Source organism: Rhinoderma darwinii, chromosome 1 (assembly GCF_050947455.1).
Source record: "Rhinoderma darwinii isolate aRhiDar2 chromosome 1, aRhiDar2.hap1, whole genome shotgun sequence".
NCBI lineage: Eukaryota > Metazoa > Chordata > Amphibia > Anura > Rhinodermatidae > Rhinoderma > Rhinoderma darwinii.
Window position 1 is genome coordinate 307,400,087 of NC_134687.1, and position 14,848 is coordinate 307,414,934.

Genomic DNA, 14,848 nt, shown 5'->3' on the forward strand with positions numbered 1-14,848 from the left:
GGCGTATTCTCAGTTCTGACACGGATTTGGCAGACCAGATCACACAGTGGCCTTCTGTCACGTATCGGAGAGGGAAAAACATTAGGGACAGAGTTATGCACAGTTGTTTTGACCCCATTACACCTAGGGGTACGTGGCTGGATAGACAAATACCAGGCACTTTTAGATGTGGTAGCTGCAAAGCTTGTGATTTCATTTTCAAAGGGAATAGTTTCACCAGTGTTGCAACACAGAAAAAATACAACATTCGGGACTTTGTCAATTGCAAGACAGCGGGAGTGGTTTACCTAATTACATGCCCATGCCCCCTGAATTATGTGGGCAAAACAGCACGACAATTTCGACGCCGGATTAGGGAGCATGTTGGAGATATTATCCATGTTAGGGACACCCCAATATCTAAGCATGTGCATGCTAAACTTCAAGGCCAGGCAGCATGTCTAAAGTTTCAAGCAATCGAACTCATTAGACCCCCAAAAAGAGGAGGTGACTGGGACAACCTTATTTTACGCAAAGAAGCTCAATGGATTCATAGACTGGCATGCATACAACCAGCGGGTTTAAACGAGCAGACTAATTATACATGTTTTATCTAATATGCAATACCTTTCCCCTTTAGGTGGCCAACCTTCACCTTGGGTTGCCTCGATGGGGGGTGGGTTAAATTTGCATAGTATACCTTTTGAGATGGCTATATTGGCCAGCCGACATATTAAAAAAGAGATCATTTGTCAGTTTTTCTTAATGTGAGGGACTCAGTAATCTTGTCCACCTTATATGTGTTTATTTACTTTAGGGTTGCTTTATGAGGTAGTCCACTTGCGGTGGGTAACTGTCCCGCAAGACATACTTATAACTTATATTATCGTATTGCGCTTACCTTCCTCGTGCATGGCAGTCCGGGCGATACGTCCTTGGCTTCTACTGCGCCTGCGCGTTCGGCATGATGCGGTCGATGATGACCCTTGGCTGTCAGCTGACGGCGGGGGGTCACATGGGCAGGTGTCACGAATCGTGAGGGTGTTGTGATTGGTCAGTTCATGTATCGCCGCCAAATACGAGGGGTGGAGTTTAGGTGTTTATAGTAACCCAGCGCCTGTAATGAAGTATGCCGTTGACATCGATACGTGCATCTTCCCGTGACGCACAGCAGAATATCTGCTGTTGAATACTATTATCGCTGGTGATGAGGCCAGAGTTATAAAGATACGGACCCCTGAGGATGAGTATCTGAAACGCGTAGGGTCATTTATTGTATATGGAATGTCTGCATAGGGGACAGTAACATTGTGTTACACCCGGCGCTAGGAGATCCGATTTTGTTTTGTTTTCGGACACCGGTGCTTTACTTGGAGATTGTACTATTGTTGTGCCCAGGATATATGCTGGTTCCAGACAAATATTGTTATAAACACTGAGATATATTTATCATAATGACTCAGTGTTTGTTGTTTAATACATTTTTTAATTCACGGTGAGGCTATTTCACAGTGGTGTGTTACCCCTGTTTTTAACAAGTTACTATTAAAAGGTATATTTTACTCAGTTGTCACTTCAGTGAACCTAATAATAATTCTTTCATATTGTGGGAGCACAATTAGATTTATATCAAACTATACAGTGAATTTATGCAAATGAGGCTTGCAAAAGTACAACTGGGCGTGTTGAAAAGTAAAAGTACAAGTGGGCGTGTATTATGTGCGTACATCGGGGCGTGTTTACTACTTTTACTAGCTGGGCGTTCTGATGAGAAGTATCATCCACTTCTCTTCAGAACGCCCAGCTTCTGGCAGTGCAGATTTGTGACGTCACTCACAGGTCCTGCATCGTGTCGGCCACATCGGCACCAGAGGCTACAGTTGATTCTGCAGCAGCATCACCGTTTGCAGGTAAGTCGATGTAGCTACTTACCTGCAAACGCCGATGCTGCTGCAGAATCATCTGTAGCCTCTGGTGCCGATGTGTCCTCGCTCGTCCGACTCGATGCAGGACCTGGGGAAGTGACGTCACAGCGTGATCTCTCGAGAACACGGCTGTGTCTGCACTGCCAGAAGCTGGGCGTTCTGAAGAGAAGTGGATGATACTTCTCGTCAGAACGCCCAGCTAGTAAAAGTATTAAAAACGCCCCGATGTACGCACATAATACACGCCCAGTTGTACTTTTACTTTTCAACACGCCCAGTTGTACTTTTGCAAGCCTCATTTGCATAAATACAAAAATGGTCATAACTTGGCCAAAAATGCTCGTTTTTTTAAAATAAAAACGTTACTGTAATCTACATTGCAGCGCCGATCTGCTGCAATAGCAGATAGGGGTTGCAAAATCTGGTGACAGAGCCTCTTTAAGTATTTAAATGTCTCAGAAATTTCAAGATCTCTGTTGGATGTCAGTGAATAGAAACAGTCTTGTTTACATATAGGGGCTGAAAACCTGTACAGAGATAACACTTCGCAGCTGGGAGTTTGGTACAATTGAATACAGTGTAGGCAAACATCTTTAACTTCTTCCCGCCGCAGCCATTTTTCGGATTTTCAACTTAGTTTTTTCCTCCCCACCTTCCAAAAGCCGTAACTTTTTTATTTTTCCATCAATATTGCCGTATGAGGACTTATTTTTTGCGGGGACAAGTTGTAGATTTTCACAGCACAGCACAAATATTTGTGAGGTGTATTAGGAAAAAAACACATTCCTCAATCTTTTGGGTGGTTTTGTTTTTACAGTGTTCATTGTGCGGCAAAAACTGCATGTTAACTTTATTCTGCGGATCAATACGATTACAACGATACTAAATTTATATAGTTTTTTTTATGTTTTACTTCTTTTACAAGGAACAAACTTATTGTTGAAAATAAAATTTGAGTTTTGTCGCCATATTCTGGGAGCCATAACTTTTTTCTTTTTCAGTCGATTCAGCGGTGTGAGGGCTTATTTTTGCGAGGCGAGCTGTAGTTTCTATTGGTAGCATTTTGGGGTACATGAGAATTTTTGATCACTTTTTATTTCATTTTTTTCTGGGAGATGAAGTGACATCACAACAGCAATTCTGACAGTTTAATTTTTTTATTTTTTACAGTGTTCACCGTGCAGACTAAATAGTGATATATTGTAATAGCTCAGACTTTTACGGACGCGTTGATACAAGTTATGTTAACTTTTTTTACAATGTGCTTGAGGGAAAAAAATAAAATTTAAATGTCAAATTTTTTAATTTTATTTATTATAAAAACTTTATTTTACAGTTTTTTCCTGTCCGCCTAGGGGACTTGAACCAGTGATCGCTAGATCGCTTGAACAATATACTGCAATACTAATGTATTGCAGTATATTGTGATACTGACAGTCTCCTATGAAGCCCTGCCGGGGTACAAAGATGGCAGACCTGGGGACCTTCATTATGCCCCAAGGCTGCCATGCCAACCAACGGAACTCACGATCGCGCAGCGAGGGGGCCGTTGGAACGTTACAGAGGGTCACCCCCCTGTTTTTAGTCATTTAAATGCCGCGGTCGCTATTGACTGCGGCATTTAACGAGAAAAACGACCGGGAACCCGCTCCGTACCGAAACGTGCTGGCTGTATCACACAGCCGACATGCTCGTTCTATGGAGCATGTTTTTATGATAAACATAATTTTTTTATGATAAGAATTTTTGGTGATTTTTTTATAAAGTTGTATGTTTTCACACTGGCTACTGAGCTTCACAATAGACTGACCCTTCCTGTTCTGCAGAGATCACTTCTCAGCAGTCATCTCATTATCATCACAGGCAGGATTACAATGACAGGTAACACCTATATATAGATAACACAGGATCCACCATTGATAATAGGTGACGGACACAGCTCCCCTCCAACCCCTCCCTGCACAATAACCTCTTCATAGGTCACAGAGCATGCCTAGAAAACTCTCCCATAGAAGTCATAGGGTCAGCTCCAGACTATTGGTTCCTATGGTGCATGTGGCTGCTGTTAACAGCAGCTCAGGCAAGATGGCTGCCTTCATATTATGTCAAGAAAAAAGAATAAATACATCTAAAAAAAGAAAAACAGATTAGAAAAAAAGATTGTTTCACTATCTGATTTTAATTAGTGAAAAACAATGTAGGTGATACATTCCCTTTAAATTAATTACATCAACAGAACAAATCCCTTTCCTGTTCTATAGCTTTTTCACTCTCTAAGGGCGGGTTCACACATAGCGGAATTTCACTTAAATTCCGCTGCGGACACTCCGCAGCGTTAATCCGCAGCGGAGCCGTTTCTCCATTGACTTTCACTTTAATTTAGCAGTGTTCGTTTACACGATGCGTACAATTCCGCTGCGGAGCATAGGCTGCGGAGCGGAATTTGTTGTCCGCAGCATGCTCTGTCTGTTGCGGAGCAGTGGCGGACTGGTTGCGGACTCATGGCGGAATTTCTCCATTGACTTCAATGGAGAGTCAAAATTCCGCAATGAAGTCCGCAGATCTTATGTGTGCTGCGGAGCGTATTGTTTTTACTACCATGACATTTCTTCATTCTGGCTGGACCTATGTATTTCTAGGTCTACAGCCAGACTGAGGAAGTCAATGGGGCTCCCGTAATGACGGGAGCGTTGCTAGGAGACGTCTGTAAATAGTCACTGTCCAGGGTGCTGAAAGAGTTACGCGATCGGCAGTAACTGTTTCTGCACCCGGGACAGTGACTACCGATCTTAATATACATGTATCTGTAAAAAAACATATAAGTTCATACTTACCGAGAACTCCCTGCGTCTGTCTCCAGTCCGGCCTCCCAGGATGACGTTTCAGTGTAAGTGACGGCTGCAGCCAATCACAGGCCAAGCACAGGCTGCAGCGGTCACATGGACTGGAGCGTCATCCAGGGAGGTCGGGCCGGATGCCGAAAGAAGGACGCGTCACCAAGACAACGGGCGGTAAGTATGAATTTCTTTGACTTTCACTAGGGAAAGTGCTGTCCCTTCTCTCTATCCTGCACTGAATAGGGAGAAGAGAAGCACTTTTCCTGCAGTCCGCAGCGGCCAGTCCGCATCAATTTTCTGCACATTTTGTGCAGATCCGCTGCAGAATCTGCAACGCAGATTCTGTGCGGCATTGATGCGGACAGTTGCGGAGGAATTCCGCCATGTGTGGTCATGCCCTAACTGTTCTTCAACATTAGGGTATGTGCACACACAAAATAAAAACCGTCTGAAAATACGGAGCTGTTTTCAAGGGAAAACAGATCCTGATTTTCAGACGTTTTTTAAGCCACCTGCGATTTTTGCGGCGTTTTTCGCAGACGTTTTTGGAGCTGTTTTTCTATAGAGTCTATGAAAAATGGCTGAAGAAGTGACATGCACTTCTTTTTTGTGTGCCTGGTTTTTTACGTTTTGGAACACCGTTTTTCTCATTGAACTCAATGGGCAGATGTTTTGAGGAGTTCTGCTTCCGATTTTCTAGCCGTTTTTCAGCCGTTTACGACCCGAAAAACGGCTAAAAATAAGCTGTGTGAATGTACCCTTACAGGTTGTCAGTTTTCAGCTTCTGGATGTAGACAAGAATGTTCTCTTTCTCAGTCAACAAACAGAAACCTTAAAAATGGTGAGAGACTTAAATTAGCTACATTAGAAAGTTGTATAACTTTACATCTATTCAGTAATTAAGATTTATTTACATCAAACCAGAAAACACCTTTATGGAGTTGGCCGTAATAACCAGGGTGTAATGAAACTTAAAGGGGTATTTCCAATTGAGACAATTAGCAGCGGCATCCAGGCAGAGAATGAATGAAAAGGTGGCTGTGCATGTGGGTGACTCTCTCCACTCACTTCTAAGGTAGGTACAAAAAAGGCTGAGCAGGTCCACCTCTCACATGCGCAGCCACCTCTTCATTCATTTTATTGCCTGGATGCGATAGTCACCGGCTGGGGGACGGAGATCGGGTGACCCCTATTTTGGAGATAGGTGCAGGTCCCAATCAGAATTTGATGGCTTGTCCTATGGATATGGCATAAATGTCTGAGTAGGCAATAACTCTTTAACTTCATATGTAATTTAAATAGAATGTATAGCAGCAAAAGTTCCTTAAACAGAGATCTGAAACTTTTAAAACATGAGATATAGTACATGCATGGCGCCAATTGTATACTAAACCTCAAACACACCCTCCTAGCTCTGTGTAGAACACATTTCTTCCTATCCACAGGTAATACCTTCCCTATATCAGTGGCAGCTTTCTCACAGGCGTAGCTAAAGTGGGGTTGGCGGGGCATGTTTCCTGAATGTTGGGTGCCAGAGGCAGTGCCAACAAGCCACCCTGCCTTGATCCAGGTATTTACATACAGGGCCAGGAAACGGAATTTTTGCCTGGGTAAAGGAATCTCTAGCTATGACCCTGGCTAACTCCTCTCCTACCTCTATAGTAGCACATAATCCATCATACCTGCAGTTGCACCCTGTACTGCATTATCATCCAATTTACCTCATTAGTAATACGTTTCCACTTCACACATGTAGTAACAATTTTTATTTCCTGACCTTCTATAGTAATGACCCCAACACATTAGCAAGATGTACTGTATCTCCCACTATAGTAGGATATTTACGAGCATATCCTCCAATAACCAGCATCCCCACCAAACATACACTTGGACAATAGATGCTTGCAGTTACATGTTTACTTTGATTCCCTACCAGACTCTCTTCTTAAGGGCCTTTTACACTGGCCAATTATCGGGTAGACAAGCGTTCATATAACGCTTGTTGCTGATAATTGCCCTGTGTAAAAAGGGCAGCGATCAGCAGATGAACTAGCAAACGCTCGATCATCTGCTCATTGTATCGTTTTAAAAAAGTCAAATATTATCGTTGTCGGCAGCACATCTCCCAGTGTAAAACAGAGACGCGCTGCCGACATGGTAATAATGTATGGGGACAATTGATCGGGGTATCGACCGCTCGTCCCCATACATAGCTCTTTGTGACAGGAGCAAACGAGCGCAGATCAACAAGCTGTGTAATAGGGCTTCAAGAATAGTGCTGCCATTTATCATGAAGACAAGGCTGGCAGTTAATCTCGCTCCTTCTTTGCCTCCCTGAGCAAGTAAGACCATGTGGGACAAATAGAGGGTTTGTTGGGATAGAAACACTGAAGTAGCATCCCTAGTACTGGAAACCTAAGGATCAGTTCACATGGCGTATTTTGTTGCGGATTTTGACGTGGAAACCGCATCGGAATCAGGGCCAAAAAGGCCCCAAATCTCCCCCTATTGATTTCAATGGGAGACAGAGGGTTTTTTTTAACCCGGGCAGCTTTTGGCCACTCACGGAAAAACAAACCGGCATGCCCTTTCTTGGTCCACCTCTGACCTTCCATTGAAATCAATGGGAGGCAGAAAAAAAATGTGCCGCACCGCCTGTGGTTTTTGTAATTGATTGATCTAAAAACTGCACAACAAAATATGTGGCAAAAAAAGTGCAAAAGGATGCTAAAATTTCATAATCTGCCTCAAAAATCCAGTAGGAATTTTGAGGCAGATTTTTTTCTGCCTGACAAAAACTTCAGTTTGAACTGACCCTCGGTCTCCCTGTACTTCCTGCCTCCCATCACTACAAAATAGCCTTGCAAGCAACAGGTAATATAGAAAGGTCTGCAAAAGTGCATTGTTCCTGTAAGACTTTGATAAGACCCTCCAGTCATTACTCTGGTAACCCCTTTTACACCCCATTATTATAAAAAGCTACAATATTTTCTCACTAATATAATTACACAAATGGGGCCAAGTGGTCTCAGGATAATAAAATCAGCACATTGGTCTTCGCTGCGTATTCGAGTAATCTGACTGCACACATGAAATACAGGCTTCTTGTCCATCGCAGGAGTTCTGTATTCCTGTATAAAACACAGTTGTAGTTTTTCTATGTCCACCACTTTCTTTATCCATTTCTTTCTCATAGTCGGTAAACTGAAGGGTTTATTGAGCTAAAATGTTGCATGGTTGCACTATGGAAATTGTCATGCATTTACTTAATAAGATTTGGGATGAGGCTGTGATCCATTTCCCGACTTCTTCACTTGACTTCATAATAAATTTTTCTTCAGTGCTTCTATGTTTGTTTTGTTTCCATCTCAGTCTAATATCCTTACTATGAGCTTAGATGTGTTATGTAAATGGACCAATTCTCTAACAATTTAAGGTTGCTCCACATTGATTAGACACAAGCTTGTCTTTTTTTTCAGTGTGAGTTCATATATAGGTTTGTATATGTCGGTATTCGTATCAGATCATGAACATGGTCAGCAAGCTCCATCATCACATGCGCTAAATATGATTTGATTTCCATCGGTTGATTCCATCCTTTATGTTTTCTTTTTCTTCATTTTCCTCTGCTTCGCCTTTTCCCTTAAAGCAGTAGACCCCAAATAACTTATACTTTTTACTAGGAAACCCTAGGTTCCTCACCCCAGGATCTGTGCCTCCACACCTTTGTCTTGGATTTACAATGGGGTAGCGGACACTGCCATCACCAAGCCATCCCGCTTCACATCTGTCCAAAAGCTGCAGTTTCCAGGCCGCATAAAGTTGACCAACTTTGGCTAATTTATCACCATTCTTCTGACAGGCTTTAGCTGCCTCTGGAAAACTCATCTTGTTAAATGTCTTCAGGAAATAAACTTTGCCTAAAATAAATAAATCTCATAATTATGGGTTTAAAGTGATATCTTTCGATTTATTATTTCCTTACAGATTATAATATATTTCAAAATATTCTGTTTATCAATTGCAACGCATGATCATTTTACACTGTACAATATACTGTCCACACATGCAAAAAACAATATAACATCACTTACATTTTCATGAATATTTCAGTGGTTTGGAAGATACTAATAATGTGCAAATACCACATATCATATGGGTAATAATTATATATGCTAAAACAGATGCAAACTAAATTCCCTATTAGCTACAATATGCTACGGCATTACCACTATGCAGCATTGTCTAAATTATCGGTCCTCCAAAGTTTCATGGCTCAACATTCTACAGAGCTCCTTAGATGCATGATCATAAGACAGATGCAGTCAGCAGCATAGAAATGCTCAGTACAGTAATATTATAAAAGAATATTGACCGTCATATACTTGGATAAAAACTAACCTAAAGCACACTAAATATGCTCTAGCTTTTTAATATAAACTATATTATAGCCCTGTCTTCAAGCCCTGACCGGTGGACAATGGCTATGGTTAGAGGAATCAGTCCACATGTATCAAAAGTACATATGCAAATATTTCCACCACTATCACAGTTAGGGTCAGTTCACACAGAGTTTTTTTGACAAGAAACGTTCAAAAATACCTCCTATTGATTTTAATGGGAGGTGGAGGCGTTTTTCTCCCGTGAGCGGAAAAACCGTCTCGCAGGAAAAAGAAGCGACATGCCCTTTCTTCTGCCATTTATGTCTCTGACCTCCCATTAACATCAATGGGAGTCAGAGAAAGCGTATTTTGCGGCATTTTCGCCCATGGCGCTCAATGGGTGCGAGCAAAAAACGGCATGAAATACGCGGCAAACGACGTGCAGGCAGATCAAAAACTGCCTCAAAATTCCAAATGTAATTTTGAGGCAGAATTTTCTCAGTGGTCTCAAGAAGTCAGGTCTTGGGGAACAATTTTTCTTGTTTTACTGTGTATTGTCACCAACAATTAATTATTTTGAATATTAGAAGCAGCGACGTACATAGAGGACCACATAGCAAAGTTCAAAATCTCTCCCCCCCCCCCCATAAAGATGCCAGGTTTTGCCACCCAAGATATAAGGACCCAAATTTTGCTTTCCCTTCCGAACCCTTTCCATGATCCTTGGGCTTATTCCACACTTCCTTGCTTGCTCAACTGCTCAATGCAGTTCCTCTGGAGAGGGTCCTGCACAGGTTCTCACAATCCAGTAGCAAAGGAGATGGGACCAACCAAGACCAGGCCCTCTCTCTCCAAGGGCCCCATATCAAATGCAATGTCTACCTCTATGGTACGTATGCCCTTGTTTAGAAGACACATCGAAATTTTGTGACCTGTATAAAATCACTTAGCCCTAAAGCTTAATGGGGCAGATTTACTAATACTGTCTAAGTTTTAGACAGTGCAAACTTAGACAAGACTTTTACGGCTTTACTTCCCCTGCTCCTGCCAATTAGCACCCATATTTATTGGTTGGAGTCTAGTGGTAGGGCTGTATAGGGCTTTACGAAGGCCAGGGCGGAGTTCGGGGTCATCCTTTTCAACGTCGTTGCTCTGATTAGGCAGGGCCTTATTAGGGTCCATTAGGATTATCTGTTAGGAAGAGGGCCTTCCATTTTAAAAATATGATTTATTAAAAGTTATGTATTAATGTACTGGGGGATTTTTTTTCTATGACATAATTTTTTGCAGTCAGAAAATGCGCCAAATTTGATAAAAGTGGTGCATGCTATATTGTAAATTTTGCGCATCTAGCTAGACATGCTAGACACCTTTCTCTTCCTTACACCACTACTTGGTTGGCTTAGTTTATGCCAGTTTTTTGCACCAAAATTTTGAAACAGTTTTGGTGCATGTTGATGCATTTTAATTCACATCCTATCTGCTAGACCATGCCCCTTTCCGCTAAGCCACGCGTGTAAAAAAAAAAGTGTCTAAAACTGTTTTTAAATGTGGCGCACAGCATGTATGCCACAATTCTGGTTCAATTTCAGCCAGAATTTCAGTGCATTTTGAATAGTAAATCTGCCCCAGTGACTTCAATGGTTTCTAATTTTCTGGGATTTGTAATATTTTTATAATTTACAGTAGGTAACACAGAATTATACCATTAAGATTGGATGTAAAACAGAAAGCATCATAGCGCTCATCATCCTTGTGTCTGTAGCCATAGTTTCTTACTCCAGTAGGGGTGTCCTTTTTTCCACATTCTTCCCGGGGTTTGGAGATTGGATACTGCACTGAGCCATCGTGCAGCCATCCTGCATTGCACCAGTCAAGCCCATTAAGCCAGGCCTCATGAAGCTGATCATACGAAGCCAGAATCCCATCCTGCTGCTTACAGGCCTGCTCTGCATCATGAAAGTTCATTTTATACCGTCCCACTCGTGGGTAGTAAGGGAAGATCACACCTGAAATGAAGGAAAAAAGAACTAACAGTAAAGAGGGAAAACTAATTTGGCACATATGTTTTAATGTGAATTATTTTACCTTCTAAATCCAGTTTTACGGTCCCTGTGTCATCTTCTAATTCATTGGTCACCTCACACTCATACCTTCCATAATCATCTAGAGTAATATTGTGGAGGATCAGTGACGCATCGCCTGGGTCATGCTCTTGTAGAGACACACGGTTCTTATAGGAGCCAAATCCTCTTTTTTCCTTCCCCAGAGCCACAAACACATCAATAAAGAATGCAGGATCACTGATCTTGGACCACTTAATGCGTACTGGTGCAGGATCCTCTCCAGAATGTTCATAGTGGTAGCGACATGGAAGAATAATAGATCCACCCCGATGTGTGGTCACTATACCTGGAGCTGTCTGTACAATCACTTCACCAGTCTCATCCTCTAAAATGGTAATTATGGAGTGAGGAGAAAGAGAGTAAAGATAAAAATTTGCTAATAGAAGAGATTCTTTGGGATGCTATGTAATGTCATTTCTAGTGCTGGATTGCAGAGTATTGCAGGTGAGTTCTATTCCATCTCTGTACTGAGTGTAATCAAAAACTTACTCTGAAAAAAGGCCAACAACTCACCCTCTCACCCATGCAAATGAGGTCCATAAGTGGATCACACTAAATGTTTTAGCTCTATTGATTTTTCTATATTGATACTATCAGAAAACAACAATGGGAGTAATAAAACACTGTGTCCTGAGAACCAATGTCACAGATATTTTAAGAATTATATTCTTGGCTAAATTTCACTTAATAAGCTGCTGTGTTTTGCTCAAAATGAAAAATGTAGAGAATTGTCCAGCCATATAGTAGATTCAGCATATCCTTAATGAAGAACTCTACCCAAAGGGAACTGCTCAACTGTGGCGGTCCCCAGCTAAGTTTCAACTGTGGGGTAGAGATAGCTGTGCTATTAAGGTATTTTCAGCAGTAGAAGGTTTTATTATATTTATGACTAATAGTCAGAGATACAGGAAATCCTTTAAATGTGCTCAGGTCATGTTGGCCCAATGTCATATGTTAGATTTTTAGTATAGATAACTACAAATATATGAAGAGTAACCAGTGGCATATAGAAGGGGGTGGTTACTGGGTCAAGCCACTCTCCCTTTGGCATAAGCAGCTATGGGCATAGCCACTGATCACAAACTGGATGCCCCAAACAGTTACACTAGTAGAGACACATTGGCTGTGCTTCTGCTCTGCTGTCAGTGACTTGCAAAGGCATGCACATGCATGCAAGCATGATCTGGCCTACTTCTAATTCACTGTTATCGCTATAATCCCAGGGTATAAATGGTGATTGGATTGAAAAATCCCCATCATGGGGAATAGAAGCAATTTAATTTTGCTATGATAAGAATAAAGCAAAAGTTGTATAAATCCAACCTAACAATGTATAGAATCCATAATAAATGAGTCTTTTTGTGTAATACTCTTATACAAAGAAGTGCAAACTTGGAGCAGTCTCTAACCTTGAACATGGACTATTACCCTCTGGCCCCTGTTACTGTCTGCAGGAAGCACTGAATGGAGAAGGACAGCCAGGTATAGAGCACAGAAGAGATAGGAGAAGGTTATATACCCACAGCACATCTGGGGAAAGACAGAGACAGAGGACACCAAATAAAGAAGGGGTCACTAAGTTGGAAGGATTAGTGTGCACACAACATGGAGAGGATGTCAGAGTGAAATATATGTCAAATATAGATAACACTGCAGGTCTACATTGTACACAGAATTGTAAATATTTTTTAGTTTCAATCTGTAAGGACAAAAAAAGTTATGTAATGAATGCATTATGAGTTGGTCTTACGTACAGAGGAAAAGAGATCAAGAGACACAAGAGCTACATAGTGAGAGTTAGGACATGAAAGACAAGAGGTTAAGAGAAGAAGAGAAAAGAATACTGCAATCTTGTAGAAAAGTGCAGAGAATTATAAATGTATAGAACACAATGATGGAAGAAATACTCTAAAATTACCTTTAGGCTCCTGTTAACATTGACCTCAGGATTTTAGGAGAGTCCCACAGATATTTCAGCCTGTTCTTGCATCCAGCATTATGTGAACTGCACCAAAATACTGAGACACCCCCTTCCCCTCCTTCCTCCTTGCAGAGCCTGGGCTGGGATGGAGGGGGGAGAGATAGGGAGCAGGCAGCTCCATGTCCCGTAGCTCAGTACTGCAGTACTGTACCTCTCACATCCTGCATTGCTAGACTGCAGGGGCAGACTGCACCAAAGTGCCCCTAATAATCACAGGACAGTTCACCGGATGATGATTGATGTACACTATGGAGCATTTTCAGGACCCATAACAAATAGGGAAGAGTTAAGTGTAGATTATTGTGTCGATTTTTCCATAATAGTATTGGATGTTTGATAAATAGTATTAATATGTACACTGATGTATGACAATATCCTGCAGACAATAAAGAAAACTTTCTACAAACTTCCTTTACATGCTGAACACTTTTAGTGTAGTCCCATGGTTAAAGGGAGATATGTAGACATTTGTTTCTGCTGGACCCTTCTTTTAAAAAAGTTAAAGATAGTCTGCCAGGAGTTTTGACCCCCTCAAACTGCTAACATCACTACATAGGTGATGAAGAAACAAGTTTAAACATCCACTTTGTGGCGATCATACTGCTAGCATAACAGAGAAAATACATTTTAATGACTCACGTGCCGTATGCTAATGAGATGTCAAGTGTCCACTGGGCGTTTATCAACCAAGGAAGTGACCTGGGCTCTTGGCTGTAAACCCTCACTCACCATCATTGTGAACGTGTCAACGCTCGTTCGTCGGATCTGCCAAAAAAATTATCGTTTGTCAGCAGCACATTTAACCATGTAAACAGGGAGATGTGCTTCCGACAATATACAAACTATATGGGGACGAACGATCGTATTAACGATTGTTCATCCCCATGCTCACAGTCATAGCTCCATGTAAAGGGAGCAAACGAGCGCAGATCGACATGTTGTTATGTTCAGAAAATCTGCTCCTTACCATAGCCGAGTCCTTGCAGTGCTCATAACAGACTATAAATTGTGTTAGAATTCAAACCTGATCTCATGGACAATTGTTACAGGAGAGGTATTTCAAATATTTGCAGGCTGCTCTTAATGGATCGGGTGCAAGAGGCTACAATAACTGAATAAAGTTCATTCCAGAAGGACAGTCAGATGATAGATAATAGACAGATATCCAATGTTAGTGTGAGTACCTTCACCCCGAAGGTACAGCAATGGTCCTTGTTGTACCCATGGATTAAACTGTAGATAGTGTAATACCATCACAGTAATCGAAGGTAAAATGCTAAGTATAATTTGTGACTATGCCTTCGGGACTGAGTCTAAATCTATTGGAGTCTTATGCCCTCTTTTTTATAGTGCTAAAGGTTTTATAGCATACATAAATCGCATTGATAATATGTGTCCCGCCCATCTCTGTTCAGACACCGCAATGATAGGAATTGATAGCCAACCTTTGTAATGTTTATGAAGTACTCAACTCTTAGCAGCTTCTCAGTAACCTTCTCTGACAAACCTATAACATTTTTTTTAGTTTTCATTCCATTTAGTTTTTCTGCTTTAAGGGTTATTACCATCTCAGACATTTATGGCATAAAATGTCTGACAGATGCGGGTCCCTGTGGTG

At 41.5% G+C, this 14,848-nt stretch overlaps 1 protein-coding gene across 2 annotated transcripts; it reads right to left on the minus strand.

The window, feature by feature from the left end:
* Positions 1–6,492: 6,492 nt before the first annotated feature.
* HAPLN4 (hyaluronan and proteoglycan link protein 4) lies at positions 6,493–13,989 on the minus strand. Of its 2 annotated transcripts, none has more exons than XM_075825492.1 (5): positions 13,870–13,989; positions 12,659–12,779; positions 11,212–11,574; positions 10,830–11,132; positions 6,493–8,661 (listed from the first exon to the last, which is right to left on the minus strand). In XM_075825492.1, exons 2-5 carry the CDS (start codon positions 12,777–12,779, stop codon positions 8,303–8,305), a joined length of 1,146 nt encoding a protein of 381 aa, XP_075681607.1. In that variant the 5' UTR covers positions 13,870–13,989; the 3' UTR covers positions 6,493–8,302. The 2 variants fall into 2 exon arrangements, with proteins under 2 accessions (XP_075681607.1, XP_075681606.1); XM_075825491.1 differs by lacking the exon at positions 13,870–13,989 and adding an exon at positions 13,168–13,352.
* Between the last annotated feature and the right edge of the window lie 859 nt (positions 13,990–14,848).

Bases quoted from the DNA above. Each gene is read 5' to 3' on its own strand.
- HAPLN4 (XM_075825492.1), bottom strand. From the start codon at position 12,779: ATGTGCTGTGGGTATATAACCTTCTCCTATCTCTTCTGTGCTCTATAC. The intron at 11,575-12,658 runs GTTAGAGACTGC...TTACCATTTTAG, and splicing joins GGTAATAGTCCATGTTCAAG to AGGATGAGACTGGTGAAGTG. The intron at 11,133-11,211 runs GTAAAATAATTC...CCTTCATTTCAG, and splicing joins CGTAAAACTGGATTTAGAAG to GTGTGATCTTCCCTTACTAC.